This window comes from Myzus persicae, unplaced genomic scaffold (assembly GCF_001856785.1).
Source record: "Myzus persicae strain clone G006 unplaced genomic scaffold, MPER_G0061.0, whole genome shotgun sequence".
In the NCBI taxonomy this organism is placed as follows: domain Eukaryota; kingdom Metazoa; phylum Arthropoda; class Insecta; order Hemiptera; family Aphididae; genus Myzus; species Myzus persicae.
Genome location: NW_019100691.1, coordinates 1,108,300 through 1,121,235, shown reverse-complemented (window position 1 = coordinate 1,121,235; position 12,936 = coordinate 1,108,300). Strand labels below are relative to the sequence as shown.

Below are 12,936 nucleotides of genomic sequence, written 5' to 3'. Positions count from 1 at the left end.
GTGCCCTGGTTATGAATATAGCATATTTTTTTAAATTTATAATTTGTTACGAAAAATAAACATAAATCAAAATAGGGGAAAGTAATAGGACCCGATTATTTTGAAAAATGCTAGGTGTTTTAAATTTTAACCTCTCAAAAGTACGAATTAAATCCAATTTACTATCTGAAACCAACCTTTAAAGTTAAAGAATCTTCTAGAAGAATGTTTTATACTCATGAGTGTAGAAAAAGATATTTTAACTTCTATTAGTACAGATAGTGTAATTGATAAGGTTGCATTAAATAGTGAGTGTTTAAAAAAATTATTAATGTACTAACTTAAAAAAATGTACCTAGATATAAAAAATATTATAATATTATACTCATACATGATTTAAAACAATACAATTATAAAAAATAAACAAATTTGTACTAAGAGTACCTATATTACTTATTATATACCTAGTTTTGGATTGTACTGTTATATCAAAATAATATGTCACTCGGCTCTGAATCTAAAAAAAGATTGAGTTTGAGTCAACTTAATTAGAGGGGTGCAACTATAGTCTACAAGTCAATAAAGTATAAATATATGTTTGGTATATAATGTAACTAATGTAAGTATGCCTATCCAGCCATCCAGGTTATCGGCAATCTGGGTGTTTTATTTGATTTGTGTTTTTGTGTATACAACTGCAGCGAAAAACTGTCATATTATTTATCATTCAAACACCGCATTAATATAAAAACGACCAGAATAAATAAATACCAAAAGTCAACGTAATGGGTTTTTGATTTTATACACATAATTTCTAACTTATTCAAAACTAAAAATTGCCTTTATTGTGTTTTATTCGTGGTGTAAGTATCGTATAAATACCAACTTACATTAAATTGTAGAAGGCACATATTTTTTAAAATAATAGAAATGAACCGTTTAGTGGTTCATTTTTTTTTTAATCTTCAATGTCTCACAATGTCAGTAAATTCATATAAGTGCGGTGATGTGTATCAACTGAGTGTATCTTATAATACAAATAAGCGTAAGTATTATGAGTCGTAGAATGAATTTATAAATTCCAGGTTTCTAAATATCTATTTATAAAATAAACGGAATTATACACCTATAATAAGACGTAATAAGTAATAGGTATCACAATAACTCTACATTTTATTAAGTGTTCAATTAAACTTGTTAAGTTATAAATTATAATAGGTTATACAATTATTGAATTATTTATCCCAATTGCCATTGATTATTATTACTACAATTTACCTATAACAAAATCAATATTATTATACTAAGCCGATCATAAAACAGAATGAAATTAAAAGTATTATAGCACTGTCTATAGACTATAACATAATATACTGTCTATACCTTAGTATAGTATGATATAAGTTATAAAAAAAATAACAATTTCTTAAAAAAATGTATAATATTATGTGTACCTACAATGTACTATATAAAAGTCAATTTTATTGAAATAAAATGTCATTATCATAGGCGCAATTTGGGGGGGGGGGGGGTTTACCCCCCCAATATTTTTCATATTTATTTTCATTTTAATAGTCATTACTCATTATGCAGGCATCCACAACCATAAGATAATATGAAAAAAAATAAAGAGGCTTCAGCACCCCGACCTTTTTTATTGAAATTGCGCCCCTGGTCATTATTATTTAATTATCTGCAAATTTTATTTGAAACTAAATAAAGACGTCTATCAAAAATGCATAAGAACATCTGTCAATATGAATAATATGATACGAAAATCAAGATGATTTTTCAACTGATTATGACTGAAGTACCTTTGACTTTCGTTTTAAATCTTATATACATTAAATAGTTCAAATATTTATGTATATGTTTTGAATGTTAGTACTTTTTTGTTTATCAGCCAGAGTTAAATCACTTTTTACGCATTCAGGTGGCTTGGACTATGAAGGTACAGGCGAGTATTGTGATGATTCTCAAAAGTTAATAAACTCTACGATACCAGATGATAACATGGAAAGTAAGAAAATATTATTTCTTTTTTATTATTTTTTTAAATGTGTGTAAAAGAGTTATTATGCAGTGACTTAGTGTAATATTACCGTTTATCGAAGTCTAGGCCCTGGATGCTGGGTGTACTTAAATTATATAAATGGAATAATTTGTATGTTATGTTTATACATTAGTATTACCTATACTAAACTCGTCGGTGTGACGAGGGGGTGGGTTGAGCCACGAATAGACTAGCCTAACCTTACCCATGTTGGAGCATATACGAGGGTGCCAGGGGGTGCTTAGCACGCCCAAGTCATTAATTAGCACCCCCAAACTATTTTGAGTTAAAATTATTGTTAAAAGTGTAAATTTGAGCTTATAAGAATGAGTTTATTTCAGTTTGTATTGGCAATGCACTAATGTTTTCTGTTAAAATATGTTTGATATATATTTAAATTGAATAAAACAAATTAGGAAACAAAAATTATGAAAGTAGTGAAAATGTGGATGACCCTGGTTGCATCTCTTTTTCATCAGAGAGTGGAATAGTTGTTATAATAATTGGTTATAATAAATAGGTAAAAAAAAGATTCTTAATTGAAAATCAGGAACACTATACTTTGATTTTTTTCAATGTAGTAATTTATAATTTTATTTGAAATTAAATTAATTTATGCCTAGTGTGTATAACCATATAGCCGTAAAAGGGCCGAGAGGGCAAAGCCCCCTCACTGTTCACTTCGAGGCAACAAATTTTAGTACTCCCAAGACCCAAGTTTAAGACTGAATGTGTGCCTATGCGGCTATGGCGAATTACAAAATGAAGTATGATTGATTATTTGGTTCTGTTTGCCTTGAATTTTTGGCTACTGGAAAAATTAAAACGTACACAATGTCGACCATGTCACAAAATATATTCAGTGATCTAGTTATACTAAAAGTATAGACACATAATTAAGATTAGGAATTATGATTACCTACCTAACAATATTTTTTTTGCATTGACAGAATAAAGTTGCTTTTAAATACAACCGTATAGTGCACATACCTATATACGGCTATACTGTACACAATGATACAATTATACTATGTTAAATCTGCTTACCTATACTGTATAGAATAAAAAATATCTATATTTAATATATTGTTTAATATTTTTACGTAACATTATTAGTTACACCCGTCGCCCATGTAAATTAAAATAAATTATAAACAATATAAACGCATAAAACTATGCAAGTATGTAACCATAGGATTTGAGGATTGGAGACCCAGTAAAAGTGTAAAACATTTGGTGACCTATTTATGGTAGCAATCAGATTCGTAGATGGGGTCCCTATACATCCCCATTGGTCTTAGCTCTTATACTTTTTTACAAATTTTTTTGTTTTGTTAACAAATCTGACCTAGTGTATTACTTTACCATACCTAAATGACATATTTTAAGGAACTAGAACATTACTCTTTTTAAACTAAGTACTGTATATCTTTAAATAGTTCGATTATGGTGCAGTTTGTTTTAAAAGTAATTACGAATTCTAATGTGTGTGTTCCATGTGTTTAGTAAATTGTTTGTATTTTCAACATTTTCAAAGAGGTTGATAAGTGTTAAAATTTGACGACTCTAGAGTTTAGTCTAATATTTTTGGAGTAATAGTGTTATACTACTAAATTATTAAAAAACATTTCATAATTTTGTATACATACCGATCTTGGAAATTTAATTTTTAATTTTTTTGTTGATAATATACAAATATTATATTTGATTTTTGATTACCCAACCAATAATTAGTATTATAACTATTAACTATTAACTTTTAATCTGTAATTTAAATGTTGCGTATCTATAATCATGTTCACATAATTCTTTTGATATGGACAATACATGTCTTAAAAAAAAATGGGCGGTACGGCTAAAAACCGTAGTGCCAAAAAAATAATAAATTATTTAACTAATAAATCATGCTAACAAAGACAGAGATGATGGAATTCATGACCTTTATTCAATTTCAAAAATTTTAAATCAACTTTCAAATGCTTTTCAAGAAACTCTTAAAATTATAAATATTCTTATGACTATGCCTGTTACTACTGTCTACTGCATCCAATGAATGCTTTTTTCTTCTCTAAAATTAGTTAAACGCCCCATCTAGGCTAACAATGGGAAATGAACGGCTGAGTGATTTACTGGTCATTGCAGTAGAAACTGATGTATCGGGTAAAATTAACTTAGATGATATGTATCGTGTATGGTCGATTTATTTTCAAAAATGAAAATAAAGAAGATAAAGAAGATAATATTCTTTAATAAATTAATAATATTTTTCTTAATTAATAAAAATTGTTAAAATTGTTTGTAGAGTTTTAATTAGTATAGGAATATACAATTGTATATTTGTTACCATATATTATAATTTGCTTAAAGGATGTTATTACCCAGTCAATAAAAAGGTGCGTAACAATTGGAATAAAACATATAAAAATTATGAAATGAGTAAAGTGAGAATGGTAATTTGATATAAACGTAAGTAGATATGTGCTTGAGCCAGCGGTTTTTTTTTTATCCATTCGGGCCGGTCAAATCCTTTGCCCCCCTCTATTGAAAACTGAAATGACGCCACTGTATAAGACTTCGGTACCTACATCATGAAATTATAACAGAGAAGTAGGTACTGCTATTATGATACAGCAAGTATAGGTTGTAACTTGGTAAGTACACAAATGCCATTTCCGCAGAAGTATAATTTATTATAGTAATTGTAGTATTAAGTACTAACTACTATTATAGTATAAATAGGTAGCCAGGTAGGTGGTAAGTGTACAATAACCATAATTTATCATAATATTAATATCATTAGTCTTTACCTTTCGGCTTTCACCGATTATATTTTAATAATATTTTTCTATAAACTATAAATTATAGTATTATTACTATTTAATATGAAAACACTATTACTTACTCTGTACTATATTATTTTAAAATCTTTAACTATGGTATTATTACGAATCACGGTGTATGACTTAATAAATTTAAGCCATTTAACTATAGAATAGCCTGAATAACTTAACCATGCCCATAATATTGTGTCAACACGACGACATGTTTATTTTCAAAGATATTATAATATATCAAATATCACTGATGTTCATGGTACCAAAATAGTATACATATAATAATAATAATAATAACAATATACGCGTATTACACTATTATTTAGTATTATAAGGGGACGCCATAGCATATAGCAGGGGTCGGCAACTGGCGGACCCCGGAAGGCAAAACAAGGCTGTCAACATGTATATTATTATTTCTTCTTATTATTCGTTCTATATGTTGAGTACGACAAGCAACATTGGAACATTGGTCATTGACAGTGAAAATAGGAAGTTTATGAACGAGTGGACAGAACTATATTGTTTTGTATTGCCTGAAAGGGTTGGAGCCATTCCAGTATGTTTAATTTACAATTAAACTGTCGCTATTATTCAAAGTGGAAATTTAAAACAGCACTATTATTTTTATACTGGTATTTTTAAAATATAAAGATTTGAAAAAGATTTTTTTCACTGGACCACTAATTTATTATTTTAATCTTTAGGACTCCAATAGAAATTACTTGCCGACCTCTGGTATATAGTATTATGAAATAGTAAGTGTTATATAATATAATATTATTATTCTATGTGCCATACCCTCATGACGTGTTGTCTCCGTTTTACAAACGTACAACGTAGCAAAAACTGTATATAAAAACAGAACCACTCAAGCTGTAGTTCAAGCTAAGCAACCAAATGTTCACAATTTAAACAAGAGAATATTTACTGTGCAATATCGTTTTTATTTTCTCGATATCACAAATACTAGAAAAGTTCTTATTGTTTAAAAATGCGTTTTTTCAAACTTGAATAACTTTTTTTGTTTTTGTCATATCGAAAAATAAGTACGTTATAAATATAAGCTGCACAGAAAATGTTCTCATCTTATTAATAGTAAGCATGAAAAATTGGTTGCATAGCTTGGGCTACAGCTTGAGTGGTTCTATTTCACTCAAAACAGTTTTTGCTATGTTGTACGTTTGTAAAACAGTAGAACGGAGATAAAACATGTGGATTTGACCACAGAATAAATTCTGTGGTGGTGTGAGTGGTGTGACATCCTCTCAATAGTATGGGATTGCGGTTCATCGCTTATCCGGATACCTACATATTTACGTATAGTAGAGGTATCATAAGACATAAACTAAGATATTATATCCAAAGTCTAAGTTTGTGGTGAGTGTACGACATAATATGAATCCCGATAATAGGCAGCTTATTTGTTGTAAATTTATAATGTACCTATGTACCACGAACGCGGAAATTACGGCGTATTTTAATTTATGACACATTACATATTATCATAACATGGTATATTTAAAGAAAGAATTGTCTGTGCACTGAGCTGCGTCGTTTTAAATTTCTAACCCGATTTCAATATTTTGTTGAACAAAATGTTTAACATTGTCTATCAGTAGGTAGTAATTTCCTAGTCATAGCTGTAATACCCAAAATATTTGATTTTTACAACTTTGTCTATAATGTCTGTTATTTGTTAATTACTTACTCATTGATGATATCGTCAACTAAATACGTTGTTCATCAATGATATTGGACAGGCATTTACGTTATTACCTCAACCAGTAATCACTTCATTAAAGGTAATACATAATATAGAAACAGGCTAGTACCTGTAAAAAGTTAATACCTACGCTCAGCGGCTATTAACTCTGCCGCTCAGACCTCCAGAGTCTGGTTATGAATTCTGAATATAAGTTAAATATAACTTTATAGGTAGGTACACCATATCAATATAAATTGCAACAACAAGTTGACAAAAGTCAATAAAACATTAATAATGAAAGTCATAGGTATACCTCCCGTAGTCCAGTATGATTGTGACGTATTTCTGACAATGTATTATCATCTGTACATGCTGTCGCTTGTCAGCGGCGACTGATGAGTTAACAACGTTAACTTTTTTATCGATGAGGCAAAACCTATATTTAAACAATACTATTTATCAATACCACATATTTGTACATCACTAAAAAGTTATTTATATATATTATTAAAATATTTTGAGTGGAGTAAAAATATAATTTATACTTTGTACAAATCATGTGTTGAAAAATTTAAAATTCGAGTGACAGTCTAATAGCAGAAGTATTGATTGATCCGATTTAGAAAGTACGAACTTTTCTCGTGAGCCGTGGCTGCAGACAGGTGATAACTGTTATAGGTACAGTTATATACCAATAGTCGTACAATGAACAGTTTATTTGTACATAGTGATTTATGATGTTCATTCAAATATACGTGAAAACACTTAAATAAAATTAATGAATACTTACTAAACCTACGTCATAGAAATACAATTATAAATGTTATAAAATAATTACGTAATATGAATAATAGTACCTACATATATACAGGGTGATTTTTAAGCATGTTTACCCCCATTACTCCCTTTAATAGTACATTTTATTAAAATTCTGATTTTTAGAATTTTTAAGTAGACCTAAAGACTATATTTTCCAATTTCTGATATTTCTTGTACTACTTAAGGAGTATCCTGTGGGGATACAAACTTTTATTTTTCAAATGAGAATCCCCTTTATTACTGAAAATTATTTAGCGGATGAATTTTTGAAAATGTTGATGTATCTAAATTAAAATTCTAATGAGTAGTTTCTGAGTTGTTTAAATGATTTTACTGAGGATAATAATCCTTAAAAAATGTTGTATAAAAATAAAAACTATATGTAATGTTAGATGTAGTATTTAATATTTATTATACTTGGATTATTTTTACAAATTATTTATATTGATAAATCAATAGTATAGTTGCTAACTTTTTCAAATCGCCTAAGCCTACCAACTTAACCCATTACCATAGACATATAATATCCTTAAGTTACATAAATCAAAAACTACTAGATTGAATTTTGATTTAGATACATTTATTATAAAATTAAATAGAGAGGTTCCTATTTGAAAAACTTAAGTTTATATTGCCACAAGATCATCTTTAAGTGGTAGAACAAATTTAAATGATTCGAAAAAAGGTCTTCAAGTATATTTCAAAATTGCAAAAACCTGAATTTAAATATATGCAAAACTTAAACATAAAAATAGGATGTGCATGCTTATAAAAAAATCATCCTGTACCTATATTGAGTACTTTAAAACCGTGATAAACGCAGACACCACATTCTATCGTATTATATACCTTCAAAAGATTAACCGTCGAGGGTTTATCATAGGTAAAGTAACAACACGGATCACGATTACATTATGAAAGTCAAAAACTTCAGGTTAGGCACTGGAATATTTTGATGCTACAACATTGTGAAACTATATCCTAGTTGTTCCTAAAATTTAAAATCAAATCGATTTATCCGAAATGCTTAAGTTTTATGACGAAAACTGCTTAAAGCGGGATTTTTAATTTGCCTCATGCGATTCCCTCTTAGACAGTTTTCAATTTTCATCGCTGCATTAAATTTTTATTTATAAAAATATGAAGATTAACTTTTTGATACCTAATCTATTTCTGTAGTTAAAATGAAAGAATTTTTTTGGGTGCTTCAAGAGTTCAATTATTATTTTTGTATAAAATTGGAAACAAAGGGATTTTTCTACAATTGTTTTCTTTACTTTAAAGTTGCATTAACTACGTGGATATATTTAATTATTACTGATTGATTTATTTAGGTAAAATACCTGCCAATATTACTATGAGGGAGAGGGTGGCATCTTTATACATTTGCTCCCAAATACATTAAGTAATTTAACTCAAATGAGGCCACCGCCCACCGGTCACCAGCAAAAGGTGCCTGCCTCAAAGCAGGTATACCATATTATATAAAAATCTCCGAAAAAACGGTTCGAGCGCGCGCGCCCACTCTGTATCGATTGAGTTTCACATGCCAATTTCACGTCTGTGGTCGGGCGACACTGCGCGTGCAGCGGTGTGGTGGCAGTAGTGACGGTTTCGGGCTCGCGATGGACTGCAGACGAACAGCAGGCTGCTACTGCTGCAGCGCAGGCGATAGCCCTATAGCTATACAATATCGCCTATTGTACTGTATAATTGTAGCAGCTTGCTCTGCGCGTAATAATATTATTATATATATTATCGACTCCGCGCCCCGCCCTTCCCACTGAACCTTGGTACGGGCTGGTGGGCCAACGCCGCTCGCCAACCTCCTGCCTACCACACGCACAAACCTTCCAGACCGGCGCGCGCACGTCATTACCCCGACGCTATTACCGATGTCTGTTCGTTTTCTGCGCCCTCCGCCAAAGACGGCCACCGCCGCGGCGCCCCCTCGCCCAACAACGAAAACCGATCGGCTCCCACCTCACCTTTGTTTCTACGTTCACGGCCGGATCGGCGCGCGCAATGCCAGTTACCACCACCGCCGGTACAACCACAGTGGTACCGATTTCCCAGTGCGATCGTCACTGCGTGCTTACCGTGTGTCCGCATGTGTTTAATGTATGAGTGTTGAGCCGTGTTCGTCTCATTTGTGTGTGTGTGTGTGTGTGTGTGTGTGTTACTGCCGTAAATTGTCATTACGTACGAACGTATTCAACGTATCGCGCGTTACGCTTGATCGGAGCGGCGACGACTGCGATTCCTAGCCGTCATTTTTACAATATCGAACGGCCGTAGTCATCACTCATCGGTCGAGAATTGAAATTTTCGTCCTGACCCTGTTCTGACGACGACCACCACAGGACACAGACACACTACGCGATGCAGTCACAGACTCATCATCAGCTCCCCGGAGCCACGGTCATTCTGAAACTCGAAGAAAACGCGTCGGCTGGTAAGTGTCTAGATGCTACAATAGCGCTTATCGCCGTCATATTTTTTCCATTAGTTCTCCAGACAGATAATATCGTACGGGTAACAATACTTTCGATTGCGTCCGCTTCGTTATTATCTTCCTAAGCGTGTTGGCGTGTAAAACGCTGACCGACGGACCCGTTGCTGTTCTGGGGGGGGGGGTGGTAGTTGAGGTGTCGGGCCGTCCTTTGCATGGCGACGGCCGACGGAAATAGACTTGACCGATGATAATAAAATAATGTGACGATAACAGTATTGTGTTGTATCGGAGAACCATAGAGGTACCTATTTCCAGCCACGCGACATTCGATCACAATGTGTTGTACCGAATACTGATAACTGATGCTTTTTTTGGCTGTTGGCTGTGTCAAATCAGTCGTCGTCGACGATCGATTTGTTTTTTTAATCGCAATATGCCGCTGCAGTTGTAGGTGTTATTTTTGTTTTTCGTTTGACGGATCGTGGTTCGTCCGATTCGGTCGCTAATTAAAATTACGAAAAACTCTCAGACCTTTGTATGTTCGGCGCACGTGACATTTCGTAGTCATCCACACCGAATACCGATGGTATCCTTGTCGGTTCAATATTACCTATATAGCTGAAAAGTTGTCGTGTACTACCTAAGCGAATCTATTTTTAACGCGTTCGACAACCCGTATTAAAAAGAATGTCTTTGATGCCCTCCATTTGTCCGATCGATAAAAATCCGATGGTGATTCACATCAATTACGGTCAGTACTTGTGTAAACGAATGCAACAGATGTTATGGACAGACCTTGTGGGTTGGTGTTTTCCATAATCTCTGAATGTATTTCCACACTTGTTACCTAACTGAGGGTACAAGGGATCTAAAATTACTTATCTCGGAGAGCTATGCTCTGTTGAATATAAATCAAATATCAATAATATATTGTTGCATCGACACAGTTCATTTTTAAGTATTCAATACTGAGAACTGTCATACTAAGTTCCAGAACCTAATGTTCGAAAAATGCACAAGATTTATACCTAGTCTATGTATGCTTATTCCAAATTTACATTTATCATTTATATAAGTGTTCAAACTAAAATAATATTTAATGTTTAGACTATTATTTTTCTATCGCTATTTGCTTTGACAGAATTTTCATTGTATTACATTTTTTCTCTTTTATTGTACCTAGTCTTAGTTAATGTCAAATTACAGTCAACAACTTTTTCAATAGAAGATACTAATACTATTTACCTTAACATTAACTTATTGTGTATAGTTATTGATTGTGGCTTATAATAATTAATATTAGGTTGTTATTGCAACAATTTTGTCGAAAGTCATTAACATGTTTATAACTTAGGCTACTTATTTCAATGTTATTTGATTTATATATATATATATATACATGGATATATATTATTTAGTTGATGTATCTACCTACATTCACACTGGTATGCAGAATACCCATGTTAATTTATCTACATTTTGAAGGGTTTTTAAAAATCTGTATTTAGTTAGATAAGTTTTAGGTGACGAGTTTTGTGCATAGGACTTAACTCAATAGTGTTAGGAGAAAATTAAACATATTAGAAAAATTAAGTATACCTATTGTGTGTGTCTCATATATATATACCTAATTTTTGTGTTGGACATAATTCTATTTATTACTAATATTGATGATCTTTCATGAAAATATTTCTACTGTACAACAAAAGTTGCAATTTTTACTTAAATACAATACAATTCTAATAGGTTCCTAGGTAATTTTTTTTCAAATCATATTTTACTGTTAAAAGCTCTGGAGTACAGTGTAGATTTATAGTAATTATTTCTTTTTCTTTACCTTTTGCTCCCAATTATATGTAGTCAACCACCCGTGTTCTACAACCCTGTACAGTTCTGTCCCCCACGTATTCTTTACTTCCACCAGATAGTTTTGTGAAATTCTGTCCATCCATCTCTTTGGTTTTCCTCTCCTCTGTCCTTCTAAATTAATTTCCATGTATAGTGGCTACTCTCACTTTCTTTGAGATATCTATCTTTGTAACATGACTAAATATCTCAATCTATTTTCTCTTATTTTGTTTATAATTGGTGCCACAATGTGCCACAAATACACTACTCCTCATGAATTAATTTATCATTCTATCTTCTCTAGTCATTTCACACAATACACATTGACCTTAGAATTCTCATCTGTAACACTAACCCTTAATTCTGTTGTCCGATTTCCAACATTCTGATTTATAAAACATGACAGGCATTAAAGTGGCTTTATAGAATTTATTTTTTAATCTCAACAACATCCTTATGTCTCACAAAATATCTGACACTTTTCTCAACTTCATCATAGACTTCATCCATCTGTGCATAATTCAATTTTTTAATGTCCTCCTCAAAATCATTGATCCTAAGTTTACCATGTAATGTACAACCATACATTACGTTGTCTAAAGTAATTAATACTTCAATATCATTTTTACAGGATTATTAGAATTGGCACATAGAGAATACCAATCTGGAGATTATGATAGTTCCGAAAGACACTGTATGCAGCTCTGGCGTCAAGAACCTAATAATACTGGTGTACTATTGCTTTTATCATCCATTCATTTTCAATGCAGACGTTTAGATAAGTTAGTTCACTGTTTATTTAAATATTATATGCTTTGTTTTTTAATGATTTAATTTTTAATTTTTCTTTAGATCTGCCCAGTTTTCATCAATGGCTATTAAACATAATCCATTACTAGCTGAAGCATATAGTAATCTAGGAAATGTTTTTAAAGAACGTGGACAACTTCAAGATGCACTTGATAATTACCGTCATGCTGTACGTTTGAAGCCAGATTTCATTGATGGTTACATAAATCTAGCTGCTGCTCTAGTAGCTGCAGGTGATATGGAACAAGCTGTTCAAGCATATGTCACAGCGTTGCAGTATAACCCTGTAAGTCTTAATTTTTATTCAAACAATGATTTCTTGAATAAAATAAATGATTGAAAAATTCAATTTATTTAGGAATTGTATTGTGTTCGAAGCGATCTTGGAAATTTGTTGAAAGCACTAGGCAGATTGGACGAGGCTAAGGTA

General features: G+C 31.7%; 1 protein-coding gene across 3 annotated transcripts in view; it reads left to right on the top strand.

The window, feature by feature from the left end:
- Positions 1–894: 894 nt before the first annotated feature.
- LOC111041988 (UDP-N-acetylglucosamine--peptide N-acetylglucosaminyltransferase 110 kDa subunit) overlaps positions 895–12,936 on the top strand; it is a 30,198-nt gene continuing 18,156 nt past the window's right edge. Inside the window, exons 1-5 of one of the 3 annotated variants that reach the window (XM_022326479.1) lie at positions 895–1,024; positions 1,913–1,999; positions 12,328–12,478; positions 12,549–12,792; positions 12,865–12,933. In XM_022326479.1, the coding sequence (XP_022182171.1) occupies positions 910–1,024; positions 1,913–1,999; positions 12,328–12,478; positions 12,549–12,792; positions 12,865–12,933 (666 nt within the window). In that variant the 5' untranslated portion in view covers positions 895–909. Of the gene's footprint in view, positions 1,025–1,882; positions 2,000–9,484; positions 9,849–12,327; positions 12,479–12,548; positions 12,793–12,864; positions 12,934–12,936 lie in introns of those variants that run through there. The other 2 variants (XM_022326471.1, XM_022326488.1) reach the window with 2 other exon arrangements.